General features: G+C 34.9%; 1 protein-coding gene across 20 annotated transcripts in view; it reads right to left on the bottom strand.

Annotated features, from left to right (window-relative positions):
* AGTPBP1 (ATP/GTP binding carboxypeptidase 1) overlaps positions 1-23,520 on the bottom strand; it is a 75,992-nt gene that overhangs the window by 31,327 nt on the left and 21,145 nt on the right. For all 20 annotated transcript variants that reach the window (XR_008574578.1, XM_054808819.1, XM_054808817.1 and 17 more), the window contains 16 exons: positions 19,350-19,480; positions 18,726-18,793; positions 18,264-18,327; positions 17,763-17,909; positions 17,354-17,485; positions 15,440-15,533; positions 13,921-13,958; positions 12,184-12,392; positions 11,524-11,701; positions 9,065-9,162; positions 7,652-7,768; positions 6,312-7,018; positions 2,839-2,922; positions 2,478-2,564; positions 2,236-2,384; positions 636-723 (listed from right to left, as the gene is read on the bottom strand). Coding sequence is in view for 19 of the 20 variants with exons in the window: in XM_054808819.1 (XP_054664794.1) it covers positions 636-723; positions 2,236-2,384; positions 2,478-2,564; positions 2,839-2,922; positions 6,312-7,018; positions 7,652-7,768; positions 9,065-9,162; positions 11,524-11,701; positions 12,184-12,392; positions 13,921-13,958; positions 15,440-15,533; positions 17,354-17,485; positions 17,763-17,909; positions 18,264-18,327; positions 18,726-18,793; positions 19,350-19,480 (2,391 nt within the window). In the remaining variant the exon portion in view is untranslated. The remainder of the gene's footprint in view (positions 1-635; positions 724-2,235; positions 2,385-2,477; positions 2,565-2,838; positions 2,923-6,311; positions 7,019-7,651; positions 7,769-9,064; positions 9,163-11,523; positions 11,702-12,183; positions 12,393-13,920; positions 13,959-15,439; positions 15,534-17,353; positions 17,486-17,762; positions 17,910-18,263; positions 18,328-18,725; positions 18,794-19,349; positions 19,481-23,520) is intronic.

Consider the following 23,520-nt stretch of genomic DNA (forward strand, 5'->3'; position numbering starts at 1 on the left):
CATTCTAAGAGCCAGGAAGATTTTTAATTATTGTATTTCTATTCTGTGTCCATCCAGGTTAAATACACTGGCTCCCACCATTTGTAAAGATACTTTATGATAGCAGTGATACACGCTCATTTGTATTGGGAAAAGGTAAGTAAAGAAAAACAAATAACAAAATAAACAAAAACAAAACAAACAAAAAAAAGAAGCAAACAACTATCTACCAAGAAGGGTAATGCATGGATATGCTGTACCATCTCTTCCTGTGTTCTGGGACTGCTCTACAGTGATTGCACCATAGAATACAGGAGATGAATCACAAGCATCACGTGATCAGTGTTACTGGAAGTCAGCATTAAGTTTCAAGTAAGCACATATATACAATTCCCTTAGAAGCTTCTCTGGAATTGCATGCAATTTCTGATAAAAATATAAAAGATGAACAGCTTAAGTAGTAGCAGTGTGCTAATGAGACCTTATATATTTCAGTAACTTCTGTTACTCTTCATAACTCAGGAACAGATCTCTGTTCCCAACAGAACTACTAAAATAGCATTATCAAACTCAGAAGCAAACATTTCTCCTCAAAAATTGTACCTTATACTAATCTTCAGTGTAAGATTTACTGTACATTTGATTGGTGTACTTACTTATAGTAACAAATGTCTGTCCCAACACGAGTCCAACATGGTCGAGAATTTAATGCTTCTTGAACAGAATACATCAGGGGCTGCATACCTTAAAGAAAAAGAGCATCTCACTTTAATGCTTAGCATTAAACATAAAGATCTTAACAGTAATGGACCACATTAACACTTAGATGCGACTCTTCGAACCACCTATACTCATTTACTCGCTATCACAGAGTGTATTTTCATGAATGCCTGGGTACTGTACACTCATTCAACCAGGTGACAAAAGATTCTCCCCCATTCCCCTCATCACAACCTAATTTTCAAAAAATAACAAAGAAAAAAAAAAATCAGACCTATGAAAGACCAAAATGAAATGTTTAAATGAAAGCTGTGATTAGCATTAATGGTAAATCTTGAGTCCCACTCCATCGAACTCATCATTACAAAAAAAGCTTCAGGGAGAATACAAAAAAAATTATATCATCCATTCAGCTGGATAGCTGGAAAATAACTGATGTTTCAGGACATTATTCTTTTTAAACAGTAACTCCTTAAAGTTTATATTTTTTGGAGAGTATACTTAAATTGAATACTTAATATGAATTAAGAGTAGAAAAAATTGCATAGTAATTAAACATTATTTACTAGTTATATATTTAGCCAAATACATTGACTGATTCAGTCAGTGTACTTAAAAAAACGAAAGTAAATAACAGGTAAGTATATGCAACATATGAATGAAGATCTAAGGTAACTCACAAAAGAGTAGTAAATAATTTAAAAGCATCTTATTACTGGTCAAACTACCTGGTATTCTTTGATTTTATCATTGTGAATTGTACCATTGTGACAAAGAAGAATACGATGTTTCTCTGTCCCAAGAGTTTGAGGTTGGGGGGAGGGAAAGGGGAGCTTCTCCTCCTCTTCCTTAAAACACAAATTTCAGAAAATCCAGCAGAAAAAAAACCCCTCACAAAACAAATGGTTTTAAGCTGGATGACACACCCCTCCCCACCCACCCTCCCAGACAAGTGGAAGAAAGGCATATTCAAGTAAGCCTGTACTTTTGGATGAGGTACAAGCAGCAAACGCTACTTGCTGGAGACTGCGAGGCTCACCTATGAAACCCAGCATTTCAAAGGAGACTTACTTTTCCTTCTGAAATAATACGGCCTCTCTTCCCATCAATAAGACAAAACTGTTTGAGAATCTCTCTGCTTACTTTCACATCTGAAAACACACCTCTACTCCGAAAGGGATTAATGACAGCTGTCATTCTTCTTTCACCTGTGTGGATTAACATGCTTTGGTGTTGTCTCACCCACAATGGTCTCAGGACAAATTTTAGCTGCAGCCACCAGTACATTTCTTCTGCTTTGGCCTCACTTACAACAAAACTTCATTTTAAAAACTGACTGCCAGCGGTTTAAGATACTTTTTTTCTTTTTAACTGAAACTTGTCAGAACATTTTCTAGTAATAGTATTAAAAAAGAATCTGACCTGACAACATGAATATACTACTGATACCAGGGTGGAAGGAAGGCAACAGCTGAGCTGTCTAGTACAGATATTTTTCTACATATTTCTTCTCAACATATGGGAAATGTATCTTACCGTAGTTAAACTGACTGTTTGACTTTTCACAGTTGATGATGTTAAACCGGTAACCAATGCCAGTTTTCATTCCACTCACTTCAAAGTAAAACCACTGATGATAATGATTGCTATTTATATCCGAGTTCAGAATTAGATCATACTCATTTCTAAAGATTAACAAAAACAAATCAATTTTTTTAAGAGGCAGAAATCAGAAATAAAAGGTCTTATGCATGGAAAGAAAAGTTGAAATATCTTACTTTCTGATCTGAATAACTTTGCGCAGGTTTCCAGATTCAAATTTGGAATTAAACTTCAAAACATCTGCTTCCTCTGGTACTGAACAACTATGAGTAGAAAAAGAGGGACCAAAATGAACAAAACAAACTTAATTAAAACAAACTCATTAAATTTATTTTAGCCCTCACTCAGTAATTCAGAAATTATTTTGAACCTTACTCTAAATACAGCCTGGATAGCAGAAACAGGGTTACATCAGATGAAACTTTCATTGAAGTCTGTCATAACAATACTGCTTTAAATATTACAAAATATCACAGAGAAAGTAGAACAGGCTTTGACTATTTGCTGAATATTTTTTTCAGAAGGGTAAAAACTTACCTCAAATTATCAAGGTCATACACAACTCTGTCTATAATGTCATTTTGATGAATCAGTCTTTCAATATCTTGAGAGATTTTTGTCCTAAAATAAAAAGCAGAGTTCTCATTTAAACTGTTGCATACTGTTTCCAATTAGAAAAGAGAATTTCCCTCATACAACAATGAAAATTAACAAAGTTGACATGAGGACAGTGAGACAGATTTTTCAGAGAGACCTCAGCCTCGCCCCCACTTATGTGCACAAACTGTAAGTGTACTTAAGTTTAAACACCTGCATTCACAGCTGACTGCGTCCTATATTTGTACGTGAGGGAATTGAGTTTTCATGCACACTGGGTTTTATCTTATGGACAAAAATGCACCATTTTATACTTTATAGTAGAAGCAGGAATTACTCAAACATTATTTATGTTAATGCTTTAATTCAGGACAGCACTTGATAACATTAGTAAATTACATGAATCCTACCATAACTAAAAATTAAGAGAGTTTTAGAGAGCAGGTCGTGCAGTGAGCGTGTTAGTGCACTAGCTTTTCACCTCTGGAGATCTAGGTGCATTTATCGACTAGGTAATAAATAAGAATGAATTTGGTGATGTCAGCCAAATGTCAGGTGTATGTTTATCCAGATCATAAAACATTGCACAACTGGCAGTATCTAGGTCCTGGTTTGGAAAAGTAAGAATGTGTTGCAGTTCAAGAATGAAATATAGTGGCAGAGCTGTGTGGAAAAGCTTGCACAGCACCTGCAATAAGAAGAAAAGGAGGCAGATTAACAATGAAGAATACAGGAATAGAGTGGTAAAGTATGTTCAGGCTGGAAATTCTCCATTTAATTAAAATAAATATTGTTAACAAATGAGAAAAAGAAGGTAAGTGCTCAAGTCTAGCGCCTCTTATCAAATTAAAACTAACTGGAAAAGGAAACAAGTCACAAATCCAATATACTGACAAAATTATAATAAGGCTGACTCACCACAATCTATCTGAACAGGTTCAGCTCAGGGCAGAACTACAGATTTTTGATCTTGCACTTGATCTTACACAAATCCTTAGATCTTAGCATGCCTCAGCTCTAAAGGGTCATAATACTTCCTGTCACCACAGTAGTTTTTCCAAGACAAAATCCATTAATGACTATCAGGCATTCAAATACCATGGTGATAACCAGTGTAGATAAAAGGAAAGAAGAAATGGTATTCAAGATGCACACAAAAAGGAAAAGTAGTAGCGGACATTTTCAGGTTCCGAAAAATCAAGAGAAAAGAGAAGCTATTTTAAGATAATTAAAGGAAAAAAAATAAAACCAACATTGTTGATGTGGAGCTCCATGCTTATAGGTCAGTCCTTTGTGGATCCTGATTTACCTGATGATTACTTCTAAGTGTCAGATGACTAGAAAATACTAAAGTGTACAGCAAAAAAAAAACCTAAAATTTTAAGGAATGGAAAAAAGTAGGAATCTAAACTCAAATTTATAGGATACTGAATTATGTAATAAGTTTCTTCCCTAAGAGGTAGAATAATATAAAACACTTCAGTTATTCTTAAGGACATTTTTCCAAACAATAATAATTTTGCGAGACATTTGGTGAAAACTATGTGTTACTCCCCACCTCAGCTCCCCAAGTTTTCTTAAATTACAAGGATGCATTAAGGAAACTGTTTGTTTTGTAAAGACGACTTAGCTGGTGAGCAGTAAGTAACTGCTTACATTAAGAACATAAATCCCACTGAATGCCAAGAGTTTGCACACAGCTTTGTAGAAGACTTAAAAGCTTCTCCATGTCCCCTACCAAACTTGGTTTTACCACCTTGCTATAAACTATAAATTCCTAAAATGATTAAGCCATTTTTAAACAGGTTCCCTTCTCAGAAATTTGTTACATTGCCGTAACAAAACTCAGTTGTTTGTACAAAACTGAATTCTTAGAACAGAGTACCTTAAAAAGGTGATGCAGGATTTTTGATTCTTAGCAATGTTACCGATATTTCATTCTTGTTTCACACAAGACCTAAAAAAGTTACTTTCAATATAGAAAACACAACAAAAATAAAACATTTTGAAGTTAAAATGTACTCTAGAATTACCCTCAAGGTTTAGAAATCATCTTTATGTGTAACCCCACAAGTAGTTTTGTTGGTTGTAAGTCAGAGTTAATACAGTGCTTTATATCTAAGAAGAATGAGAATTGGAATGACAAATTTCATCTGAGATCAATCAGTTTTAGTCAGGAAATTTCAGAATTATTAAGTACTACAAAAACATACATAAAGATTTGCAAGATTTTCTCAAAATGCAGTTCTTATGTGATTTCTGACTTAAGACTATCTCCCTTCTAAATCAGCTGAATTTATCTAAAAAGTAAGCTTACAGGGAAGATTATTCTTCAACACTGAATGGTGCTTTCTAGTAATGGTTCTACATCATGATGGTAATTACATGATTAGTGTTTCAACTCTTGGTCATTTCAGTAGAAAGATCGCTTGCTTACCACACATGTGAAACAGCTGAAGGATTTTAATTATACAACCTTAAGACACTTCTTAATCGTCTTAACTAAACGTAAATATGAAGAATCTTATGAAAGGTCTCATACCTACTATTACATGTTCTGCTAACATGCTCATTCGTCTTTATAGTAACTTACTATGCAGATGAGCCAGCTCTTCATATCACCTCTGCAATTTATTCTTAAAAGTCACATCACCCTTCATCACCTTTTAACATCTCTCAATGAGGAAATACATGGGTGAGTTGATGTGTTGGGTTTTTTGTTGTTATATTTTTTTATTCTGTGTTTGTGTTATTCTGCGGGACCTAACAAACTACATCCTCAGCATTTGTTACATGTAAATTCTGTTATACTACAAACACTAAAACCAAACACTTAAATGTATTTTTTAATTTTTCCCGGCTACATTTTCCTGAAAGATAGCTTTGTTAGCACAGCAGAAAACAGATTAAGTATCTTCAAACTCTTCACTGTTCTGTCTTTGCTAAGACCTGAACGGAGCATTTAAGTGGGGTAGGTTTTTTTGTTTGTTGGGTTTTTTTGTGGATTGTTTTGGGTTTTGGTTTTGGTGTGTGTTGGAGTTTTTTGTTTGGTTTTTTGGTTTTGGTTCTTTTTGGGGGGTTTTTTGGTTGTTTTTTGGTTGTTTTTTTTTTTACGAACTATAAAATTTAGATGGAAGATGGTGGAAAGGCAGAAAGAGAGACTATAAATTAAACTTAATATTTAGAAACCGAATTACAGAATTAGAATTAGCAATTACAGTATCAGATTGTGTTCTTGTTTATGGCTCTGTATTGACCAAACTGTTCGCTTTTCAACGTTTTCAAAACGCTTTTCACTAAAAATAGTTTTAGATGCCAAAGTAAACATTGTATATGTGCCTGTCAATCTTCTCCTAAAGATTGTTTCTTAGGGGAACAAAAACAATACCAAAAAAAGGACTATGGTAACTCACCTCTGCACCCCATATGGCCTTTCAAGAATAGGCTCCTTAAATGGGGGTGGAATATGGCCAAAATAATCTGGATAGGCCACTTCTGAATATTCAGGAATAGATTTCGTGGTTTTTACCATTTCAATATAAAGATCACAGTCATGAACCGGTGATACATCAGAAACCTCAAGTACAACTTGCTCCCCTGATGAACTAGATCCGGAATCCTCCTCCGAATCCACTCCAGTGCAGCAGAGTTTTCCCAGCTGCACAGATGATCCTTCAAAGAGGCTACTTCCACAGGGTGAAGTATGTTCGCAAGGTTTACTACAAGCAAGTGTGGTAAGACTAGTTTTGCTTTCCTTCTTTATTACACACCCTGTACCATAATACTGATCATTTTTTGCACTGTTCTGCAGACTGATTCTGTCCAAGCCTTTCACAATTTCTTGGGTTAGACACTGGCATGATGGAAGCAGGTTTCTTTCATCACTTTGCTGATGTAAACTACTGTCTTTGATGCTATCGTTCTTTGGTAGTTCCAGAAAGGCTGGCCTTCTATTGTATTCCTCTGTCAATAAAGGATGGCCCTCCTTCAAAGCAACTCCTTTTGTTGACTGGTTTGCTTCAGCAGAGTGCTCCTCTCCTGCTGTAGGAACAACAATAGGTCCACCCATATTTGTATCAGGTACAAAAGGCTTTGGTTCCTTGGAAACTAAATCACATTCCTTAAAAAATAAAAGAGAAAAAATAATAAAAATATTTATTAAAAAGTAAGTAAACAATTTGTAAAGTTTCATTAGAAACCTTTCTCTTTCACTGCTCCTGAGGTATGTTTTGCAATAACCCAACATAAGTATAATTTGAAAGACGACAGTTATTATGTTTTAAACTTACACAAACATAGCAATTAAATTTCAGCTTTTACAAGAAGATAGTGTCAAAGCAATAAACAAGTAGTTCACCAATAACAAACTATAAAGTCAATGTGATTCCCCAGATATTTTAAACAACTGTTTTAAAGAGGTGCACAGCATTTAAGGAAACACCTAATACAGTGACTCTTTGTCAGAAATCTCGCTTCCTTTCTTAATATTTTACTTTTGTGCTGTGTGCAATAATCAGACATCAGTAAAGTGGTTTCCTTTATATCTGCGCACAGTCCCCTTCTCAGTCAGATGACAGTAACCTGTAACATTTAACTAAATAACTCACTATATAGCACCCTTCAATGTAGCTGTAGAACTGCAGACTCTCTTTTTTTTGGCTAGAGGAACTATCCACCCAAAAAAAGAATGTCAAAATGTATTCCAGAGTGAATCCATTGTGACGAGGAATGCACTGGGAATCATACACTTTACCTGAAAGTTTTCTGAAAGTTCTGGGAAAAATTGCTCATACATTTTCAGTTCTTCTACGGGTCTTCCCAATTCCTGTCTAGGTTTCAGTTTATTAATATCGGTCTCAATATCATCATTCTGAAAGAGCACCAGAACAAATTAATCATGCATCCAGAATTAATGAACTTCTAAAATAATTACATTCATCTTTATTCCTTCTGACACTGCCATGCTTTAAAAGCTGAATATCACTTTTTAAGATGAAGGTTTAAGCAGCTCAGTTTTATTAGTATGCCGAAGCCTCCATTGCAACAGAAATATTACAAACATCTCTATTCTCATCTAATAAGATCTGTGCATAATTATGTGACATATCTGTAACAGACATCAGATCTGTGCATAATTATTGCAACCTAGAGTGTGGAGATTTCATCTGACTGCAGTAACAAAGGAATAACTGCTTCTAAGAAAGATACTCCCATCATCAGGGCCCATGAGAGCCTTGAATAAAATTTTTCATTCCAGTCTGTGGACAGATAATTCAATTAACTCCTGAATATATGTAACATAAAAATATAGAACAAGGCAGTTCTTACCAAATGTCCTTTCATGTCCTGACTGGCAGCTGGAGAGCAGAACAAGACCTTCCCAAAGTGACACAACAGTGAGAGCTCTGATCTCTGCCTCTACAGTTGGCAGAACTTGTTACCTTGCTGAAACACTGACCTAGTCAATCCCAGTCCAGAATGATGGAAAAAGTTAGAGCAGCTCCTGCATACTGAGCAGTGTAGGTGGGAAGAGAGGGCCGAGAGAAATGCAAGTTGGGAACAGAACACTGCTGAAAGTTTGCAGTTCTGTTCCACTGTAATCCAGACACATCAAGTGTAAAGCAAAGAGGTTCAGCCTGGAGAAAAGAAGGCTCTGGGGAGATCTAATTGTGGCCTACCAGTACCTGAAGGGGCCTACAGGAAAGCTGGAGAGGGACTGGTTATCAGGGAGTGTAGTGACAGGACAAGGGGTAATGGGTTTAAGCTGAAGGAGGGTTGATTCAGATTGGATGTTAGAAAGAAATCCTTTACTGTGAGGGTGGTGAGGCACTGGAACAGGTTGCCCAGAGAAGCTGTGGATGCCCCATCCCTGGAAGTGTTTAAGACCAGGCTGGATGGGGCTTGGGGCAACGTGGTCTAGTGGAGGGTGTCCCTGCCCATGGCAGGGGGAGTGGAACTAGATGAGCTTTGAGGTCCCTTCCAACCCAAACCATTCTATGGTTCCTTAAGTTTCAGTAGCTTTTTTAATTTTAGAAATTGCCGTGAATACCTCCTCAAAGTCCTTTTAGCACTTAAAACATATGGCTGTACACGTGATTCAAGCAACTTCAAAAAATAAAAAACTGTTGTGCCTGATATTTGCCTATTAGTTTTGTCTCATACCAACCTTAAAATGTTGGTCCTTGTCATCATCATTTTCAGTTTCAATTTCTGACTCTGTTTCAGCATCATCGTTATCATCACTTTCATCTACTACATCATCCACTATAATACAAAAAAAGTTTTGTAAGGCAGATTATACATTTAATCCAATAAATATGCTAAAAAATATTATGTTCTGGGGTTATTTGCTTTTTTACTTAACACTTGGAAAAAATTGTGAAAACCAATTAGTAAGCATTAATTATTATTACCAGATTTACAAAACAAAATGCTTGTTAGACAATACTGCAGACTCAATTTATTACATTTCCATCCAGTTTTAAGTAAACAGAAAGATCTCTGGTTTAAACCAAAGCAAAACAAAATCAAAACACACACATCCCGCCCCAAAAAAGCCCAGCAAGACAGCAGATGGCCACAGAAATACTTTATAATGTGGATGTGCCAAGAACATCTCAGCACAGCTTGAGGTCAGCACAAAATGAGATGGCTCTGACACCTTTTCCAAAAGTAAGTAATAATGACCATGTCCAAAAAAAAAAACCAAACCCCAAATCAACAAACATTGACCTCAATGTTTGAGGTCTCAGCAGCTTTTAGTCATGTCAGCTAGTATTGACCCAGTATCAAGGAAGAGTGGGACAAAGCACCCTCTTCATCTTTTTTGTCTTGCTTAAATGGGGCCTAACAATTAAAAAAACCAAAACCAACAAAAAACATAAAACAAAAAAACCCAAACAAACCACAAAACCAAAAAAAACCACCGCACAACAAAACCAGCCAGAAACATATCATTGGCAAGTCAACCTGTAAGGAAAATATTCAAGGAGAGTGGTCACTGCAACTGCTTAGCATGAACAGGTTGAGAACTAAATTTTACCCACAAAACATACAGCAAAATAGTATTTTTTAGACACATGGAACTATTTGGACACTAATGACTAGTTTCTACTTGAGTTAGAGACCCAGCACATTGAAGGACCTAGGACTTCCTCATTTTTAACAAAGAAAAAAAAAGGGAAGCAAACTAACTGTTCACAAATGACTAATGAGAATTGGGCTAACTCCCTGATATGCGGAAGAAGACATTAACTGGTTATTCTGGCAGATGTTCTGCTTACTAATGACTAATTTGATCTTTTTCTAGAAATCTCATGCAGTTTGACTGCTGAGGCTTTTTTGTTATGTTTTCTGAAAAAAGTGTTCTCCATGCAGGAAATTGCTGATTGTGAGTAAAAGGCTCACTGAGAGGTTTACAAATTATACTGATTTTCTAGTGTATTCAGAATAATTACATGTATTGCTTTTACAATGCTGACTACACAAGATTATACTTTCAAAAGTACCCACCCCAACATTTCACGTATCTTTTAATACAGAAGTTTTTCCTTAAAAAGAAAATTCTATGTACCCTATTTCCTTAGGTTTTTCACTTCTTTTTTTAATAGCTAACAAACTTATTTTAGAAAAAACAAACAACAAAGAACCAACTATCAGTAGTAATCCACTTCAACAGAATAGGAAGTTTCTAAATACATGTTATGGAGTACCAAAATTACTGTATTAAGTAGAGGTTTAATTTCTGTGGATTTTGGAACACACTTCTCAATGTATTTCCTACTTCGAAGGCAAAACATTAACAAGCTCTAAACTCATGCAGTTTGAGTCTGACCCATACGAACCCCAATTGGATAGCTGTCGTCTTTCACATTTTGTTTCAGGAATAAGATATTAAAAGGTCTGACATTGCCTTTTCATTTTGGAGTAACTGTCTGAAACCCACTTCATCAGTTACTTATAGAGGTCCCAAGCTGTTTCACCATATTTCAACATGAATTAAACTTTAATTACCCCAAAATAATGAAAGGTGTTCACAATGGGATGAATCTATTTCCTACAAAGCACCATACAAATGCTTTACAGACAAGTGTTGCCTAAGAGACTGCAACAGTCCAGGAAAGCAGCTCTACTTTTCTCATCATGCAAATGAAGGAATAACCACAATAATATAAAAAGCAATGTTTCAAATGGCATGTTAGTCTAAATTCACTAAATCCAGTTTATCAGAGTAACAGAAAGAAATCAAGGAACATACATTCCTGTAAAATAGAAGGTATACATTACATTTCACATAGGAGATGTATATGATGAGTTAAAAAGAGACCCCATTTAAGTCTGCAGACTACTATGTACAGCCTATACTTCATACTTCAGAGTTTGCTGAATGTCTCATTTTAGTTCCTGTTTATATCTCAAACATGCATGTAGACAAAATTTTCATCATTTAAAACTTAACATCAGAAATTGGTTCTCCACACTAACAGTCACAGACCCTTTGCTAGCTGAGAAGTGTCTCAGAGTCCCAAGTTTTAGTGGAGAATGCAAATAACTGCAATTGATTCCACCTTATATAAAGAAAATTTTAGACATATTCAAAGACAAAATATTACAACATTACCATACCATCAGGAGGCAAATTGTACAGCTGAGCCACAGGACCACTGGAAGGAATAACCGGGAGTTGGAAATGGAAAGCACTTTTAATAGTTGGTAAAGGAAGACGATTTTTTGGAAAACATTTTCTCATTATTAGGCTGGATGTGTTGACAAGTGGATCAAGAGTTCTTACTGCAAGGCACTCCTATTAAAAGGAAAATAACAAAGGCAAGATAAAAGTATCTTTCAAACTAATAGTCAAACTACATTTGTTTTACAGATTTCTAGAATTCACTAATAGCAAAGTATTTTATTTACAATAAATTTTGCTAATGTCTCCTTTGAAGGCCAGAAGAACTTCTACCAACTTAAATTCACCTTTCTTAAAAACCCAAACTTGAAAATTAAAACTTCCCCTGCCTCTTTTAAATTAAGTTCAACAGCCCTTCCAGGCATTATTTGGTCTATTTGACTATTATTTTGTCACAGCCAAATAATACTAAATATGAATTTAATTCTGTACTCTTTCATTCTGCTTTAGTCAAGTACAGAAAATAATACTTATCCCCATAATCAGGAATGGCAATTAATATCATAAAAGAAGTATGACAAATTTGAGGTCGGGATGTGTTTTTAAAGCCTAAGAGGCAAAAGCAACAACAACAAAAAAACCTGCAATAAACTTACTTGTGAAGTGTTGTAAAGAATTTTCATCCCATTGGCATCAATGAATGCTTTTCTTCCCAATTTGATGTTTGTAACGCTTTTAATGCACTGTAAAACTCCTTTACGTATCAGCATGTATCTGTGTCGACTATCATGACGGTGCCAATCAATATAAATCGTTAAAAGCACCTGCACATATCCTCTGTCTACTGCTCTCCTGGCATTTGTTTCTTCATAAAAAAGTTAGGAAAGAAAATGAAAAATTGACCAATGACTTCAATATTATTTTCAAATCAATGTTAAAATTATTCTTTTTACCCAAGTAGCTGGATTGTTTCATTTAAAGTAGTATTTTAGCAACTCTTAACAGAGTTTTACATCAATCTAAACTGAGGCCAGTAGTCTACACTTCATTCTTTAGAACAACATTGCATGTGATTTTCATGGTTTACCAGAAGAACAGTGCGCATTACACTTAAAGGCAACTGTAAGATACTGTCAGCTAGCAAATTAAAAAAAAAGTGTTTATATAAAGCATGTCTATCTCTATCCAGGTACACTGTGTAGATACAAGATTTGAAACAAATGTCTTACCGCTTGTAATCCATACAGTTCTGCAGCAACTATCATTCAAATTTGATAAACTTAAAATACCTCTACCCTAAATACTGGATAATCAGTATGACAACTGGACTCTACACACTGGAGATGAGTGTTTTTATGAAAACATTTACTTATATAAAGTGCAGGAAGTTACAATGTCAAACCCCTCAGGATTGAATAAGTCATCTCAAAATAAACGCACAAGACCTTCTGTTTTAAAGACACACCTTTTCAACATTTAATTTCTTTCCCCAACATTAAAGTTTAACTGCCAATTTACCAAACACAACACTGACAGTAATTCAGAAATATTTTTTTCCCTAAATTTCCCAAGGAGAAATTCCAAAATTAGTAAATACACAAATGTGTAAGACCAAGGTATCACACTGATCAAACATGAGAAAACTCAGCACCCTGTAATATCGGTACAGAAGTTTCCTGTCACCGGTCTGAAATGGTTGTCTGCAAATCTAATCGCCTCAGTTCTTACTCAGCTCCACTAAAACTACTAGGAATGCTATAGCTTTTGTACAACTGTTTGGAGAGAATGAGTTTTTAATTCCTTGTCAGTTACAACCCTGGTGCAAAATCTGCAGAGATGACACTTGTCAGGATCCACTGCTGCCAGCAGAGACAGCCAATGTCTGGGAACAGACCACTGTTTCGTTACACTTGGTTCCACTTCAGAAGCATCACTGACAGGCTTGTCATTAGGACCCAAGACCTAATTACTCAGAAAGGTACCTGAAGGAACCCTGTATTTTCCCCTGCCATCCAACAGGTATTTTCAGATGTATGTATAAAGAAGATGCGTAGAAGTTAAGCTATAGATAGCCATTACTGAAGTGCTGAGGTCAGTGACTGTAAAAGCCTATTTCTGCACCTTGGATCCAGATCAGTTCTGCAAAAACAGAGCAGCCATTCTGCTTCATAACTGAAGAGACAATAACTATTTATTACACATATATGTATATACCATGCAAATATTAAAGCACCAGAGACAGCAGATAAAACTGTAGCCTTATTTCTAAATTTCCTAGCCTTGATTTTGTTTTGACCACAGACCTAGTTTTACTGTGTATATAAATATATATACACACACAAATATATATATATCTCAACTAGACAAACAGTTTCTTGTAGTCAAACACTTACTTGATTTTAGCAATGCAGCAAGTGTGTCTAAAGCAACCCTGTCAACATAACAAGAAAAGTCAAAACAACAACCAACCAATAAGCTTAATCTACAACGCTGTAAAGCTATACAAAATATTTACTGCTAACAGATTTATTTAGCATCTATCCTCATGTTTTCCTGGTTGCACAGTATCACAGATTTTGCTTTTAAAATCTGATTTTACTAAAATATCATGCATCTCTGCTATATCTGAAGTCTGATGGTGAAATTTAAAAATATCAATGCTATGGCTATGCAAACTTTCAGCCTTTGCAAAAAAACACTGTAAGTGACAACATAATGTTTATGAACCATACTCAATGGATGAGATACTTCTGAAACTCATGTTTTTAAGTTAGCAGCAGAACAAGTACTTCCACAAAGCAAAGGACACTATTAGAGAAAAGTGTAGGTCAAAACTGGCAGTGTATGAATATATTGAGCAGTAATACTCATCAATCTGTACAATACAAGATTGTCGGTGTAAGATTTTTCTTATACACAAAAATCTTGTCTCAATTAACTGAAGATGTACAACTAGAAAATGTATATACTTATTGTTACCCTCCTTGTAAAGATAGACTTCACACATCTGATCTTAGACCATAAACAAGGATATCATGATTACTCACATCATGGAATAGTAAGTTCATATGTCTAATTTTAGCCGGGGCTTAAAGAGGCAGAGCATTTTTTTAAAACATACTCCAGTGACCACAAATACTAGATTTAGATAACATAACACTATTTTTTTTTCTTTGTACTGAAGATACAATATGAACAACATGAGATTATTATTTTGTTGATCAGATGAAAAATTCCATTTTCCACAGGTATGTACTGCAAAATGGTGGTAGTGTATAAAGAAAGGGCTATCTCCAGTTAGATCAACGTATCTATTTTTACCCTAAATTCAATTAAAAAAAAATACACAGGTGTGAAAAAATATCCAAAGTCACCACTTTAAGCTACACAGTAGATTTTTTAAAAAAAACCACCACAATAGTCCACTACACAGATATTGCTGATGCTTCCTACTCTATGTTTTATGTTTTTGCTCTGAGAGTCTACAATTGCTTTGAAGTAAAATAGAAAGAAAACTATTACAAAATAAAACAGATAGTGTCACTCTAAAAAACATAAGGAGATGTGGGAGCCAATTCGACAAACTGAAAAATGATGGGATTGTCTTGATCAGTTTGTCCTGATTTGGAGATAACCATTGTACAGTTTCCATGCAGGAATATTAGAGACAAAAACCCCCACATTCATATTCTTTTACCAGTACTGTAACTAGACATTCAAATATTTTGTGTTACTCTACTGGGTAAAATTAAACTGCCAGATCTGTAGTTGGTTCTCCTTCCCACCTCCCTTCACGTTAACTTTCAAATATGTGTTACATTTGATTTATCTAAAATTATTTTTCATTTACAACTAAGTTTTGAAATGTATCTAAGGTTTTTCCATGTACAACATTAAAGAGACATTACTTACTTCATAAGGCTAGTGTTCTTTTTACTAAAAGGGCCAATGATCTTAAACATCAGTTCTACTACTCCATTCTTTCCCAAGGACACTGCATTTACAGCTGGAAGAGTTAAAAACAAACAATCCATTTTAAGAGAATGCAGTAAGAAAGGCAAAAGAAAAAAATCAATACATTCAAACTAAAATCCATGCGAGTTAATTTTGAAGTACAAAACCTGTTAAGACATGTTTGTGCTTTAAGACGTACAAGGACAAGCAGACACTACTCTGCACATAATTAGTGTGATAATCCAATCCTAATAAAAGTTGGAAAACAAGAAAAAATTTGTTATTACTTTACAAATAAAATCATGTACTACTTCCAATGCATGCTTCTGCTTTCTTTGTAATTAGGATACCTCATAAAAAGAATTTTCTTCCAAAAAATCTCACAGTTTATCAAGGCAGCAGGGTTTCTAAAATTTCAAGTCTAACAAGTTCTATGACTTGCTATTATCCTTCAGTACCAGGATAGACAGGTATGGCCACCAGGATGTGAAAGCCAAGCGTTCACTGTAAAATTCAGAAATGCTGATTGGTATAAGCTTTCCTGAACTACATGTTACGTAGACATGTTCTCCAAAAAAAAAAAAAATTTGAAATGGAGCAAATTAAAAGAAATGATGCTCAGACTCGTGTTCAAGAAAGGCACAGAAATTCAACTCCTGACTGAGTTTAGCAATATGCAGTACTAACAAAGTAGGAAGAGAGCAACTAAGAACTGACTTCAATATAACAAATGCTGTTATTAGTGTAGAATTTAGTACTTGAACCCAACTTGCAATTTCATCATTAGCAGCAACATTACGCCAGTAGAATCTAATAAAAGTTATGACTATTCCGGTAGCAACTGTACATAAACTTTAAATAGTATTACCCATTGGAATGTAATAAACAACTACTTTTTGTGTTTATAAAGAGTGGCAAATACAGAAAGATAGAATTGATCTAAGCAGAATCCAAACTAGCGACTCAGTTCAATTTCCCATTTTCAGGATGAAGCAAGTTTTCAGCTAAGCTATGTAACTTTCTGTATTAAACTCTTCCATTAGAAGCATTTTACATCATTATCAGACAGCTCAACAGAAATAAAGTTTCCACATTTTAAAAGTATTGGGACTTTATGAATTATAGGTGCTCATGTGAATGTGCTGTAAAGATAATCTTGTAAATCACCAAATCACTTCTCTTGGAGGAATGTGGTTAAGTTTTCGATCTCTCACATTTATTTAAGAGGTTTAACAGCCATTTTGAGCTCAACGGAAAAACTTAAGAACATCTAACCGACAGCAGAGATACAGCAAGAACCACACTATTTTCATCAACTTCCTACTGCCTGCTCAAACAATGAATTAGGGTCTTGTGGAAGAATATTAGTCCAACAGTAAGGCACTTCAACACAAGGAACAAGAGAAAGGTTAAATAAAGAAATAAAACATTTCCTATGTGAACCAAGTTTTAAATTAGCAATCATGAATGAAATAATATAATAAAAAGTAAAAAAAACCTAAAATCCAAACATGAGCATGTATAATAAGGAGAATAATTATTTAATTTGAAGTGCTTTTGCAAGCACAATGTTAGCATTTCTGATTTAGATCTTAAAGCATCAGCACTTATGCAAATTAGATGACTCAAAATTCCACTCAACTATATCTATACATACACACACACTGAATGAAAAACAAAGATACGCAAGTACAAACATGCTTTACAGCTTTTATTAGAATGTAAGCAATCCAATGATAAAAAAGCAAGTTCTCAGATAATTATTTTAAGCTTCTAACATTAAACAAACATTTAGATACGATGTTTTAACCACATATAGATAAACAAAAATGTTATCACATAGGAAAGAAAAGAATTATCTGCAATACTTACAGTTGGTTGAGTAAACTCTTAATACTTGAAGACACGGCAGTATTAGTCTGTGGTTCTGCAAATTCTGCTTCACTAAATTCAATGATATGTTTAGGGCACCATTAATTCTTGCTTTCACGCCAATCTTTTTGTCTGACATCAAACAAATAGAAGATCAATCACTCTAATTTTGAAATTATTATCAAAAAATAAAAGTTAAATGAACTGTGAATTCCTTCTACTGATGCCAACTCCGCCTGTGTACTTTTCACCATTCTTTCCTCCCCTCTATTTTATTCTTCCTTTTTTTCTCCTCTACCAATTCTGAGTATGTGGATGCTTGTACAATAATAGAAAGAAAATTTTTCTTAAGTTTCAATTATAAAACTGTAAAGGATTAAGCCATACTACTTAAGTATATCATTATCACCTTTTGGACCAATTTTTGCAAGAAGAGTGTGAAGAAGCACCATTAATTCTTCATTTGGTGGACAGTCTTTGCTGGCAGTCAAAAGCAGCTGCAATAAAATCTGTGTCCCTCCTTTAGCGACTAAGACACTTGCTCTCCGACCGCCACCTAGAAATTAAAACTCAACTGGTATCTCCAAATCCAAAGAACAATTAAATATTTAAGCTACAATTATCATAAAGAAAGTCCTTAGAACAGCAATATTTTCTTCATATATGACTGCACTATGCAAGAACATGCTGGACTTAGACTTATAGCAACATAAATTATTTGTGTATGATTATTTGAAAGGTGACTTCAGTCTTTATGTTCTTTTTATTCTGCATGTAAATCAGCTTTAACAAACATCAGGGGAAGAAAAAAAAAAAACCCACACACTACACCACAAAAACCCAACAACAACAACAGTCTGCAGAGGAACACAGGAATACAATCACAAATTGCTCCTTAATTAAAACTTACCAACTGAGACTACCTCAATGAGAATATTCAATATATTTAGAATAGTTTGAGGATCTTTTGTATTCTGCAATAAAAATAGAGAGAACTTTTAGAATTTTCTGCTTCATGTAGCAGCCTAATACAGTGGTTTAGATACTTAAAGCTCAGAGAAATTGCCACCACTAAATCAAACAGAATTGAAGATGCAATCACCCAGCTAACCATCCCACTATGTAGCCTAAATTAATCACAAAACCAATTAAAATCTAGTTTGTAGTATGGCCTATTAATTAGAACTGATAGTTGACAAATAATTTCTTAGAATATTTAAAAACAAGAGAGAGAAAGACCATAGTTAGTCATTACAGTCTCACACAAGTTTTGCAGACTAGCTAGTGTAACAACATATACAATAATAGGAAGCCACATGATAAAATGAAAACTTGCTATGTACCCATAATCACACAGATTAAAAGGTTTTACCTCTAAGGTCGACAGGATAACTTCTATTCCAGTGGAGCCCTTAGAAGTCATCTCCTTCCTGGTTTTTTCTGCCAATGACAAAAAGACCATTTTTCTTTTAATATACGAGCTTGCAGGGGAAAAAAAAAGTGATCGTACATAGATTTATCAGAAAATCTACACTGCAAATTAGAAAACCTATTAAAAACTGTATATGGGTATATAAAAGTAAGTAAAAGACTTCAGTGATTTTAAAACTCATTTTTGCTTTCACTCGTTCAACAATCTTGTCATGCCCTAGGAAAAAAAAACTGCAAAGAAAAAAAATCTTTAAGAAAGCTCTCTTCCAGATACTTCTACTTCTCACATATACACACACACACACATATAAACATACACACTGTGAATTATTACTTAAATTATAGCTGTTTGACAATACAAAACGCACTCAGTGTAACCAATACTATATCAGGTAGTATTAAACTTGGCCTTAAACAGGTGCTTTCAACAATCAGTGACAAAAATGGATGGATAATCAACTTTACCAAACAGAAACAAAGTTTAAAGAAAAGTCCACCGAGGAAGAAATACAAGAAGGCAGGCTCAAAAGGACAACTTCTAAATCCACTGAACTTAGATATTTACCTTGACTCTGCACCAGATGAAGGATCTTTGAGGTAACATATCTGGCATTGTCTGCTTCTCCTAATACAGAGTCCAAATTTATCTTCTCCAGCTGTGACAGCAGAGACATAGTCCGAGAACTGGTAGAAACACTACAAGAAAAATTTTTTTACATTCATTTTTCCATCTAGATCAGGAAAAACGCCCACTAGCAACAGAAATACCACGTCAGAGTAAGGGGAGTGGCTAGTTCACCTTCATATTTTATCTCAATTGCAAAGTAGTCTTAATTCTCCTTAATTCTGGCAAATTTACAGATTTTGCAAAGCCTGCATTGCAGCAGACTAATTATATATAACAGCAACTCCAAGAGCAACTGTGAACAGAAAATTGGTTGCAGCAAATAAAATCCAGATATAGGTACAAATGTTATTTATCTTTGTCAATTAGAGTAACTTATATTTAATACAGTTTATGTTAAGTGCCAGGATACTGTATCAAACCTGCCATTCAAGGAAAAACTGACTACAAACAGTACCAAAGACTGTTCGTCTTACAGGCTTGTGCTTCAGAAGTGAAAGAAAAGATTATCATTCATGAAGCAGGCAAACTAACATGCCCCAGCTGAAGAAAAAGAACACCATTTTGAAGAAAAAACTTTGGAAGGTATCATCATCAGAGTTTGTGTTCATTTTGAACACAAGGGTATTTTGGGCTTGACATCATAAAATTGCCTTGAAAATGTATTTTAATATAAGAAACAACTTCAAACCACCCATTCATATAGATAAATAGATTACAGAGAAAGAACAAATGTAAATATTTATAGTATTCAAAATACTCAGTCTAGAAATTGTTTTACTTGCTCTCCAGTTTTAGATCATAACAATTATTCAAAACAGTTTTGAGATTCACATTCCCACATGAAAGTAATTTTTGGCAAATGTTTAACATTTGAATTACAGTCATGTAATTAACTGCAGGAAATTATGATTTCCAAGGATTAATTATCTTGACTTTTCACTTTAGTAACATTGGAGTCCTGCAATAAGCAACAATAATTCATTTTACACACATACTGGTCTACCTGCAATAAAACTAAAGTATATAACTTTAGTTATATAAATACTGTCAGTTTTGTTTATTACAACAAGGAATTATTACTCCTTGATTTGTGCTTTACATCTGTAAAAAGGTTTCACACTTACAGTTAAGTCTGCTAAAAATAATTAGTTTATATGTGGACAAAAATGTTAAAAATCAAGGGAAAAAGGTAGCTGACAGCAAAGGTTGTACTGTCATGAAAGCAAATGGATATAACAGCTGCTGCGGAAACCACTTCCACCACTTAGATTTTTCCACACTGACATCTAAATGAGATGCATAACCAAAAAACAATTTTAGATTACAGATGATTCTTACAAGCTGTTAACATCAATAATAAGATATGGTTATACTAATTATAAAGCTAAAATCAAAATAATTTTACATTATGAAGTAAGTATATCACCTTCTCAGTTATTCGCTAGACTTTAAAAGTATTTTTTTGATCTGAAATCTGGTTTGGTTGCTGAAATATTATTTTCCTTGTATAAGTAAAGCATAATCCCTCCAATCCTTTCTCATCATCCAAAACCAGGCTGAAGAGTGTAAAGCCATTATTATTTGCATAAGCTTTGTTCTGTTTAATTCTACTCTTCCATTTATCCATTGAACTTGAAATACTCCAAAATAAACCCAAGATTTTAATGAAATCCACTAGCTCTGTTGATCTGGTATACAAACTGACAAACTTCCAAAGGATGCTGTTATCTTCACCAGCTCCACAATCAAAAGAAAAATTCAGCCAACCCACATATAAGCCAACGTGTAAGAGAACTGCTTGCTTTGATTTGTGTGTGTGTGTGTCTATGTGTGTGTGTATACATATAATTTCCATTGTGGCATATCATTGGTCTTACAATGAAATAAATGTAGTCTGAAAGCTGGAAACAGCTGAAAGCAAAGATAATCCTTAGAAACAAGCAAAAAAAGAAAATCTAAGTTTTTGTAAAGACAAAACTCATTTATGGATATTAAAATTTCAGAGCAAACCTGATTTTTGACCACTGTGGCCTACAAAAATCAAGCAACACTGGCACATGGAAGTAATATACTGTGTACAGAAAGTTAGCATCTAACTTAATTTCTCCATACTTACTAAAAGCTTTAAAAGATTTAGAAAGGTAAGCCATTCTCACTACTGGGTGGTATAACAATTTAAGTCCTAAGATTCAGCGGTATAATCTCCTCCTGGGGCCAGAGCTTCTATCAAGAGCAATGAGCACTCACTGTAGCAGTTAAAGAGGTATCTTTAGAATTGGTTTAGACTATTCATCTTGCAAGAAGTCTTCTAACAGAAATACAGCCAAATAAACTTCATGTCTTCAGCATACCCAATAAAGTGTTCTTAAAAATAACACCAGCCCAGAATCTATGCTGAAATATAAAGTCCTGATTTCTTCTTAGCTATGACTAAGTTTTCTTCTTAAAACAAGAATTGTACTCTTATTTATTAACAGTCTACACTAACATACATAGTGGTTATAATACCGCAACAGCTTGCTATGTCTGCACAGTAAATCAAAAAGGCTGTAGGACAAGAATTACGACAGCCAGTCTAACTTACTCTGCTCCTGTACGTAATACTGCTGTGACAACCCATTTGACCTACGAACAAAATGCATGCCCAATTTGCAATGGGACTCTTTCTGATATTTGTAATGCAAATACATACATTTTGACCAACAAACCATACAGGATCCGATCTAGAAGATAGTTCTCCAAAACAGAAAGGCATCATAGAATTCAGTACTTTTAATCCAACAGCTAGGTAAACCAAGGAAATAGTCAGAATGGCACAATAAAAACTGTATCCTGTCAGAGCTACATTTCCTCTTAAGCTGCTGACATTGCAGAACCTCACATGAATACTCTGAACACTGAATACTCTGAACACTGTGGCCAGCCTTTCATACAAGACTTGTTTTCCCACAACGTGAAGAAATCCTTGTTGTTACTACAAGAGACATTTTTCACCCCACCCTTTCTAAAGCTCTCTCACAAGAGCACTCTGCAGTCACTGAGCGTTAGTTACATACAGTCTCTACTATCTTCAGTTACAAAAATCATGACTAAGGAGCACCAGAAGAAACTTCATAAGGTCATCTAAACTACTCTCTTCAGAGTTGGATGAAGATCACAGCTGGTCTTCCTGACAGACATATACCCAATCAGTCCTTAAAAGCCCATGAAAATGGTGATTCAATAACCAAAGGCAACTTTGTATCCCTTCATTTCAAAGTTTTTCACCCTGCAGTTCAATCTTACTATTTCTGCCTCTCCGCACTACAAATGTGACTGTCCCCTGTCCATCCCAGCGGTGTAACTCTCTAAGCATGGTACCTTGTATACATTTCCATCAAATATTCTTAACCATTTTCTGCATTTCACAAGAGTATTTTTAAATCATTTGGTCCTCTACTATTTTTGCAGAGATTTCCAGCTTCAAGTTGTCCGTAATTTTAACAAGAACTCTTTCTTCTTTTTCAGATCATTAGTCGAAGCTCAAAATATTTTCAGCCATTAACTGTAACCAGAACCAGAAAGAGAAGGAAAGAGCACACCCAGAAAGAAACTGTGCTCCATTTCCTTCTGACAGCCATTAACTACCACTGCTCTGGTATCCACTCAGTGCTCCACTCCAGAGCACCTGGATGGAGCACTTGCCTTAGCTTCCCAATGGCAATCACATGCAATGGTTATTTTAGTAAAGCTTTGACCATGTGTCATATTTTAATGCCACCTTACTGCTCATGGGACCTGTTACTCTCTGACACATGAAAAGTCAGATGTATTTTCAAGAACAACTCAAATCACCTTTGGCTGTTCACAGCCTCACCCATTTGGTTAGCTCTTCAAGGATCCTTCCGTGCCAAGAGAAGATGGCTGATCTATAGCTACTGCTCCCTGACTCCCACAGACACAACCACTAGGTTTGCCATCTGTTCTTCACTATTTAACCTAAATCTCATGAGTTCTGAAGACAATCAATAATTATTATTCTGGGATGGATTTATGCTTTATTTAAGCATCCTGAGGTGAAGTTTACCAGGCTTACTTGATCCCATAGACTGCATATCTCCATAGGCAG

This window comes from Grus americana, chromosome Z (genome assembly GCF_028858705.1).
Source record: "Grus americana isolate bGruAme1 chromosome Z, bGruAme1.mat, whole genome shotgun sequence".
Taxonomy (NCBI): Eukaryota; Metazoa; Chordata; class Aves; order Gruiformes; family Gruidae; genus Grus; species Grus americana.